General features: G+C 43.1%; 2 protein-coding genes across 3 annotated transcripts in view; one reads left to right on the top strand and one right to left on the bottom strand.

The window, feature by feature from the left end:
• Nucleotides 1–40: 40 nt before the first annotated feature.
• On the bottom strand, nt 41–2,883 carry Ankrd37 (ankyrin repeat domain 37). The gene is made up of 5 exons (XM_048455619.3): nt 2,750–2,883; nt 2,388–2,540; nt 1,528–1,619; nt 802–993; nt 41–261 (listed from the first exon to the last, which is right to left on the bottom strand). The coding sequence occupies exons 1-5, from the start codon at nt 2,774–2,776 to the stop codon at nt 237–239; spliced, it is 489 nt and encodes a 162-aa protein (XP_048311576.3). The 5' UTR covers nt 2,777–2,883; the 3' UTR covers nt 41–236.
• Nucleotides 2,709–9,552, top strand: part of Lrp2bp (LRP2 binding protein) — a 29,920-nt gene continuing 23,076 nt past the window's right edge. For both annotated transcript variants that reach the window (XM_085680269.2, XM_048455616.3), the window contains exon 1: nt 2,709–2,845. The gene's annotated coding sequence lies outside the window, so the exon portion shown is untranslated. The remainder of the gene's footprint in view (nt 2,846–9,552) is intronic.

The following is a 9,552-nucleotide window of genomic DNA, read 5'->3' as shown; positions in this document are numbered from 1 at the left end:
TTTAAACTAACTTTTTTTCAAAAGTAGTAAAGAATCCACAGAAATTTCTATTCCTTTAATAGTCTTTTAATAAGTTAGATAACAAAGCATGCACAGCCAAAATATAGTCATGTAAATACATGTATTCATGAATATCTCTTCACTTAGAAGAAAGCTTTCCTCTAAAACTCCTCAGGAGTTTGTCTGTATGGTAAGCCACAGTCATGGCTTGTAGATGTCTGAAGTGAAGCCCTTCCTCAGGCCTCTCGCCCAACAAGGTATCTGTTTTGGGGGGAAAGAAAAAAACATGTTAACATTAAAAACATTTTTAAGGGAATTTGAGAAATGGCTCAGTGCTAAGAGTGCTTGCTTTATTAGCTAAGAGTGCTTGCTTTATAATCGCGAGAGCTGGAGTTTGGATCCTGTACCCAAGCAACAAGGCAGACATGCTGCAAATGCCTGCCTGGCCTGCACTCCAGAGTTAAGGAATCCCATGCCCTCTTCAGGCCTCCACAAGTACCCTTGAACACACACAGGCACATGAGTGCATACACACACACACACACACACACACACACATACACACAATCTTAAAAAAAAAATTTAAAAGGAGATGGTCTTTCCCCAAATCTCTACCACACAGGACAAATTTTGGTCTCTAGAAGCTAGCAAGTAGTAACTATGACCCAGGGTAAAACTTTAAGAAAACACAAAGTCTACTGTACCTTCGACCAGAGTGCTGCTGATATTAAGTGCAACAATAAACTCTACCAGAAGAGAAACCATATAGGAGAAAGAAAAGAGCGGCTGGAAGGTCCTTACCCACACTTCCTCTTCAGAGCTCTGTTCTCCACACTTGTCCCACTTCGCTTCTGTCTGAGCACTGGAGCACAGGGATCACAAGATGACTTTGCCGTCTGCATCCACTTAATCGTTGTCAGAAACCTGGCACATTCTGGAAATCCACACGACCGAGCAAGATCTTCAGCTGTTTGCCCGTTCTTATTACATAAGCTGAAATTGGACAAAAGTGAAAATTATTGTTTGTTATTCTTCTAACAGTGGAAATTGTAGCACATAGCCAATACTGGGTACAGAATAAAAAAAGGTGCTAGTTGAGGAGCTGTGAGCAGAACACAGTAGGAGCATGCACGCACACACATACGCACATATACGCGCGCACACACATATACGCACACACAAGTGGGAGTTAAAGGTCACGGAAGTTTAGTTTTGTTCACTGTTGTATGCTCATTTATTCCATTATCATATTTCACTCTTGAAGAAATTTAAATGACTACAAGAGCATTTGGTGTTCAATATTCTGTATGTTGAATACTAGAACTTCTATAGGAAGAGCCTTCCTAAGCTAAAACTGCAGTGGAGTCCATCGTGATGAAGACCTGCGGCCCTGATGTTCAGGATCTATTTCCACTTACTCGATAATATTAGATAACATAACAGAAAATATAACATAAAAATACCAGCTTGAGGAGCATTAGTTTAATCCAAGAAAACAAAGCCTGCAGCCACTGATTTTATACTCACTCAATCTGGGCATCACTGGCCACAAGGAGGCTAAGGCATTCCAAGCTTCCAACTTTCGCTGCCTTGTGCAGTGGAGTTTCTCCCAGAACATCCTGTAGAACAAGACAGCATGTTAGTGTCTACCCAACTCCGTGGAAGCCAGCGGGCAATCTAATACTAGCTATTTGAGGAAGCCAGAGAAAACTGCCCTGTACCAACTGAATTCTTTTACTCAATTGTATTTCTGATAAAGTTCTCTCATTGTACTAATGCAAAGTTTCCATTAGAAAAACTTGCAGCCACTTTCACTTCCATTAAAATTTAAAGGAATGCCCGTAGAGCAGAAGTTTACAATGAAAAACATCGCACTGTAATGAAGATGAAAACTACCGAAGAACTGATGCTGGGCATGTCTCCCACGTATCATTTCCTGGTCGGCTGAGACGTGGACAGATAGCACGTGCTTTTAAAACCTCTGTAGATGTAAACTGTACCCATAGCCAGTGGGCTCCTACCTAGTGCTAAGAACATTTGAAATGTGGCTAGACTGAATTGAGCTATGCTGTAAGGGAAAATACATACTGGATTGTGAAATACAGTATGAAAGCAAAAATAAAATAGCACATCAACCATTACTGATGTATTTACATACTGAAACAATTTGATTAAATTATTAAAATTAATCTCATGGCTTGTTTTTGCTTTATTAATGTGGATACTAAAAATGTTTCAAGTTACCATCATATATGCGTATGTATGTATGCACACACACGTACTGCAAATTCTTATATGCATGTTTATACCAACTGAAACTGGCGGCTATGTGAAGACACTGGGTGGAGGGGAGGGTTGTACATAGCAACAATAGGTTACCTAGTTACCTGTTGGTTGAAGTCAGCGCCTGCTTGCAGCTGCCAGAGAAGAAAGCAAGCAAGGCCGCTACCTGCAGCTAGGTGAGCAGGCGACTGCTCATGGGAATCCGGGGGTGCGTTGACTGATGCTCCTGTCTCCAGCAAATTCTTGAGGCCATCATCCTGCGGGAAGAGAACAGATTGTCACTGTCCTGTCCTGCTTGAGCCCTCTCTGAGCTGAAAATCCATCCCCCGCCACGAAAAAACCCAAAAACCTAACAAGGGTTGATTTGGTAACCCAGCGGTCAGTCATTGTCACCCTTGCTTGAGCGCCTTAAAACGGACCTCTTGGAAGATTTGGCCTGCAGGACTTAAAGGAGCGGGAGTCTCACCTCCAGGTTGCAATTAAGCAACAGCATCGCCCACTTAAAGCAGAAGACAAGAGTTCCCTGGAGCGCAGAGAGACTGCGATAGCTGCACACTGGCAGGTAAGACTGCACGAACCGCCCCAGCGTGGAAGAATTTAAAGCTCTCCCGGACTAGCAGGGCGGCTCCTCCCCGCCGCTCCCTATCTCGGGAGCGCCCCACGGTTTATGTTCCCAGCCCCGCGGCGGCCTCACGTACCCAAACACAGACACGTGTAGCCAGGAACCCGGCAAAGGGGGGGGGGGCGGCCTGCTGTGCAGTCCCGCCCTGTGATTGGCCACTTCGAGGCTTCCCTGGGTCCGCCCCCTTGGGAGTGGAGCCCGAGTGGCCCTGGTACGCGTGCGCAGTGAGGCGATGGGCGGGGAGGGTGAAAGTCCTCGTTTCTGTTCATCGGCGGTGGCCATGATGCGTGCTGAAGTCGGCACGTAGGCCGGGTGGAGGGAAGCTCTTTTATCCCCTGGAGAAGCGGAAGTCTCTCGGGCAGGGTTTTGTGTCTGCGAGCTCGCACGTATCCCGGAAAGGAGGGGAGCGAGCAGCCCCCCTCCATCCCCGAAGCCAGATCCTAGATCCTAGACCTCCAGTTCTGCCTGCATCTCCATGCTACTGAGAGAGCTTAGGAAGGGGGCTCCGCAACCGGGGCCTTGTGAACTCGCCTAAGTGAATTATTAGCCAATGCTGCCAGGTCTCTGAGACCTGGGTGGCAGTTCTTGTGAAATAAGCCACCCATTGTCACGTATCCCTCCATAGGGGGCCTGAAAACACTCCAGGTCCTGGAAACAGCTAGTGATACAGGTTTTGTCAAGGTTGGGGCAGCAGGAAGGATGGGGTCTTGTTAAGGCTCTCTGGTTATTAAGAACACGGGAAGGGAAACAGAAGAGAATGAAGTGAAGAAAGAGCCAAATCCATTTAGGGCGGGTGGTGAGTGGTTAACATTAGTGATATGTTGACAGCATGAAGCCCTGCACTATGACTTCAGGAGGTCGTCATCCACTAAAACCCAGAATTCAGATTAAAACGTTAGATTAGTTGAATCAAAAGGATGCTTGTTCAATACTACTCAAAGCTGTCAGGATCATGATAAATCAGGAAGGGCTGACAAATAGACCAGAAGAAATAATAATTTAGAATGAAATTATAGAAGAGAAAAATGACATTACTGGAAAATTCATGACAATGAAATAACTATAATGCTTGAAATCCTGGTGATGTACAAATGTTGACTTTCTGGTTGTAGGAAACGTAATGTTAACAACAGGGGGAAACATACAGGTAAGAGACTTACCGTCTGGTAAGCCTCAAATGTATAATTTATTTAAAATCAGACAGAGCAGTTTAAAACATTTTGTGTTGAGTTTCTTACTGTTTTAAGGAAGTTTTAATAACTGTTTTAATAGCATTCTTTCTTGTTGGACTCTAGTGTCCAACCCAAGAAGGAGTCGCCCCCAGAGACCACCTCATACACCACAGCCGATGCAAAAGCATGAGGATTTTATTAATTCTGTCATGACAGGGTCCCTCAGCATTCGGGAAGCCGAGAGACCCTGACTAGCTGGTACAGTCTGCTTTTAAAGGAGAAGGCCCCATAGAAACAAGAGGAGTTGTTCCTTGACCATTATGATTGGCTTGTTCGAAAAGGGCTAATACCAATAATTGACTGGAGAACTATTGTCATATCAGATGAGGTAAGAGGTCATTTTGACCCCGTTTCCCAGGGGACTGAGTTAAAACATACGTGTATGGGTAATTGTTCAGGAACTGAGTACGTGCATGTGTAGCTGTTAGGTCCTTGGTTCCCAGGGGAGGAGGGGAAGCACTAGGGCACGAAGGCTGAGAGGGTTCAGAAATGGCTTCAGAATTGTCTTAACGTCTTACATTCTCAATAGCTGTAGCAGAAGATATCTGAAGCAGTATGAAGCTAGTAAAGAATAAGTTTATCCACAATTAGTCCCAGATCTCCCAACCAGTCACAAAGTTTTCAACCATTTAGTTTCATTAACCAATATATTTCATCAATAAGACACACCATTGTGGAGATCATTTCATGGTCTTGGGCTCTTCCCTAGAACAGCTTATTAAAATTGTTCAGTGGTGGCACACGCCTTTAATCCCAGCACTCGGGAGGCAGAGGCAAGCCCATCATTGTGAATTCAAGGCTAACCTGGTCTACAAGAGCTAATTCCAGGACAGGCTCTAAAACTACAGTGAAACCCGATCTCGAATCCCCTTCCCCCAAATTGTTTTGCTCATGACCCCTCCTTGCCAGAGATAATTATGTTTATCTCTCCAGTTGCATAGATGTATAAAACAGGTACAAATAAATCTTTTTCTGATAATAAATCTGAAATTTGTTTTAGCACAATTCTTTCATATATGAATAATTCTACAATTTATAAGGTTATAATACAATTTGCATATTAGCAAGATGAATATGCTTCCTTATTTTTACATAAAGAAATAGGCTAATATTTGATATTAAAGAACATAGAGTGACTAAAACATTTTTCATAATAGGTGAAAATAAATCAACTGTAAAAAAATGAAAAGGGGGAAGAATATCTGAATTGGGAAAGTGCTTGTTGATATGTAAAAAGACCTGAATTCAATCTCTAGCTCCCATATTAAAAGCAAAACAGACAAGCAGAGCTACTGTACCCGTAACTCCAAAGCTGTAGGAGTGAACATTGACGAATCCCTGAGACTTACAGACCCTGTCTCAAAATAATATATATGTGGTTATTTGAGAACCTAGCCATCTAGAAAAATAACAGTGGCAACTTCTACCTTAGAGTCTATGCCTTCCCCTCCATGGTCCTCCAGGATTACAGCACCAAGCACAATATCCTCTTCTGAGGAACTGCCTTCAAAACCAATCAGAAAGCAGTTGGTTGCCCATACACTTTGCCACTATTGCACCAGTGAGCACGTCTTGTTTGATATTATAGTATGTGGAGTCCAGCAGTAGATAAGACTACTGATGTCTTTTCTCCCCCAACAGACTGTGTTGCACCTTCTGGCACTAAGAAAACTAGATAGCAGGAAGACAGTTTTCCAATAGATTTGAGATTGGTATCTGTCTTACCTGCAGCCATGGAGTGTGGTGTCTTCAGCAACAGGGTCTTCCTGTGGAGTGTAGCAAAGACATTAGCCTATGTTGTTTTTGGAGACTTCTGCCTTGCTTTGCAGTTTTTATTTAATACCCTATGTCATCTTGGAGTTTGCCGAGTGTTCAGCCATAAAGAGATATCTTAATTTACTCTCCACTACCACCCTTGCCAAGGCTCTGGGAATGCCAGCAAAGTAATGTTAGAAAACAGTATAAACAGGAAGATGGGTAGGAATTCTGGGAAATGCTGACTTCTGGAGATGATTCTCATGGACTCACATATGCTGTGGTTGGGTGCACTAGATCAAGCCAACCAAAACTCCAATATAAATTGGGGGGGGGGGGGGAGGTGGTCAGGAGAGTTATTTCTAGGCCCCTTGTTGAGGAGCTATTAGCAGTTGGTAATCACTGAGGAGGGAAAAAAAAATCATCCTGTTTCTGTTGCTGTTGTTTTTATAGTATGACCTCTAATCAGGTTTCCTATGATTCATCAGATGGAACAACACTAATTGGATTAAGTGGCCTATTAAGATGGAGAGAATTGAAGAAGAACCCCAAAACTGACTTCTGGCATTCACATAAGCTTTTTAGTTTCTTTTCTGTCTGTGAAGCAACAACATGACCAAGGCAACTTATAGAAAAAGGAGTTTATTGGGGACTTAGGGTTTCAAAGGATTAGAATCCATGACAGCCATGGTGGGAAACACATCAGTAGGCAGACAGGCATAGTTCTGGAACAACAGCTGCAAGCTCATTACTTATCCACAGACACACTGGCTTCTGAAACCTTAAAATCCATGCCCAGTGATTTCTCCAGTAAGACCACACCCAATCTTTCCCAAACATTTCCACCAGCTGGGGACAAAGTATTCAAATATATGAGCCTATGGGGGCTCTACTCATTCAAACCACCCTCATGCACATTTGCATAGTGTAGTTGGGTTTTGTTTGTTTGTTTACTTGTTTGCTCTTGGGAGTGCCCACTACCCAGCTCCCAAATAAATACACGGAGACTTGTTTTAATTTGTGAATGCCCAGCGTTAGCTTGGCTTGTTTCTAGCCAGCTTTTCTAACTTAAATTATCCCATTTCTCTTTAACTACATTTTGCCTCTGGGCTTTTTACTTTTCTTTATTCTATATATCTTTCTTTCCTTCTTACTCTGTGACTGGCTGAGAGGCTGGCCACTGGCTTGTCTCCTTCTCCTTTTCTCAGACCTCACTCTCTTCCCTAGATTTTTCCTAATTATTCTCACCTTCCAGCCCTGCTGTTTCTCTCCTGCTAAGGTATTGGCCACTCAGCTCTTTATTAGACCCATCAGATGTTTTAGGCAGGCAAAGTAACACAGCATCACAGAGTTAAACAAATGCAACATAAAAGAATTCAACACATTTGTGTATCATTCCACAGCATAAATGAATGTAACACATTTTAAATTATTAATCCACAAAACATACTTGCAACCACCCTCATGAACATGTACACACAAATTAAGTAAATAAGCAAATAATGGGGGGGGGGGATAATTGTCTACCCAGGTTTTTTCATGGGCATTTCAAAAGTTATACTTCTTTTGAACCAATCTAATCATGCATCAGCTCATGACTCTGGGGAAGAAAGAAATAATTCTAAACTCTCCCAGATCACCACTTCTTAAATTGTTTCAGCATGCACGAAAAGAGTGGAATATAACTATATTTTTATGTGTTGTAAGTTAAAATGCTCATGTATTCTTTCATTAATCTCTTCTTTTTTCTCGTTTACCTAACCCAATTGACAGTTCCATTAATATATCAAAGGTCATTTACTGCGTTTATAATACATCCTATTTCTTGTTACTAGCTAACTTTTAGACTTAAATTAACCCATTAGTTCTTATCTCTGCTTTGGCACATGGCTTGGTACCTTTTCTCAGTACAGTGTGCCCATGTCTCTCTCTACCCTGTACTCATAATTACAATGGCATGAGCTTTCTGTACAAGCATCTATATGTATAATATAATCTCTAAATTATATACATATCTATTTACCGCTGGGTGTTGAATGAAATACACCTGAGAAAGGAACTGATAAGAGCTGACTGGCAGGATGCTTGCTAATGTATGAGGCTCTGGGTTTAATTACCAATGTGAAAGGACAAAAATAAGAGGGTTAAAAATAGAAAGAAAATTCCCCTGTGGGGCAGACAGACTCAAAGGACTTGAAGCCTGACTGGCGGTTTGTGCTGCCTCACACAATTGGAGCCCAACCAGAAATAGCCGCTGGTGCCTCATCTCACATGGCCAGTATCAAGAGGGAAAGTGATGTTTGGAAACGGACTGCCTCCAAATAGTGAGCCCTATTCAGATATGACCCTATTGACCCCGCTCAAATGGCCCTGAAGGTAAAGCCAGATGGTAACATCTCTTTACCGTCATACAAAGAACTCCCAGCTGCTTTGAAGGGTACAACTCTCTCTCCGAGAATTCACCACTGTCTTTCTGTCTACAGTTCAACTTTTCTATCGGGTTTGGTCTGGGTCTTTAGGTTGTACGTCTTTCAGAGCCACACCTTGGGCACACCCAGTACTGAGCACACAAAAGGACCTGGCAGCCATCACTGGCCAGCAAACAGGAAAGCAGGGAACAGTTGGATGAAGCATGCAAATCCTACTTTTCCCATTGCCGTTAAGGTTTTGAATATGTTGTCCTTCTTTATCAGGTTCATTGCTCACGGAATAAGCGGTAAATTTGGAGGAAAATAAAGAAAACCCTCCTTGGCTCTCGGTGAATGCTTACCCTAGCCTAGCAGAATGTACTAGGTTTCTTTATTTCTACCTTTTTCTCCTCATTCAGAGAAGGATGTAAACTTGCCGCACCCAAAAGGAAGGACGTAGGAGTGAGACCTTTCACTTTAACAAATGGGTTCTCTTGGAAAGGCAAGAAAATGAGAATAACCGCCTGCTTCAATATTGCCAAGACTATATTGAAAATTTGGCCACAAATCAATGCCTGTTTTTCTCTTTCTCTCACAAGCAGATAGATTAAGCTTTCAGTTGATACATGGTTGTCTCATTGACCCTGACAGAAGACAAGACGCCTAGGTCACAGACAGAGGGCCCTATGGCTCACTGTAAACACAGTAGCTAGGGTTGATGTCATGATATTTGGGTCACTTCTGCAGCCCACCCTGCTCCCCAGTTCTCACAGAAGTGATTCAAATGACACAGTCACCTGGAAGGCTTGGTATGCCCAGAAGACAGGCATACTAACCTTGGACCATTCAATGCCTATTAGGAAAGCAAGCCTTCCCTTTGTGGGGGCACATCATCATTTCCTTTAAGGTTATTAACTGAAAGCACACCCCCAGAAAGGCTCACAGAAGAACACCGAGCGCCTTGCATTCTTCATATATTCAGCAAGTATGTACAGGAGCACCTCACATCATGGATTACTGCCATCCATCCACCTCCAACCCCACATTCAGCTCTGTGGAGCTCTGGTTGTCCTGGAACTCACTCTGTAGACCAGGCTGGCCTTAAACTCAGCTATTCACCTACCTCTGCCTCCCAAGAGCTGGGATTAAAGGTGTGCACCACCACAGCCTGGCTGGATTGCCTCTTTTAATAGGACAATGGTCTAAGTGGTTTGTCTGCCAGACTCATGACTGACTAGGGACAAATGGAGAG

The sequence above is a fragment of the Myodes glareolus genome, chromosome 23 (genome assembly GCF_982192425.1).
Source record: "Myodes glareolus chromosome 23, mMyoGla1.1, whole genome shotgun sequence".
Lineage (NCBI taxonomy): Eukaryota > Metazoa > Chordata > Mammalia > Rodentia > Cricetidae > Myodes > Myodes glareolus.
Note: the sequence above shows the minus strand (reverse complement) of the source record. Positions and strands in the feature narration are given on the sequence as shown.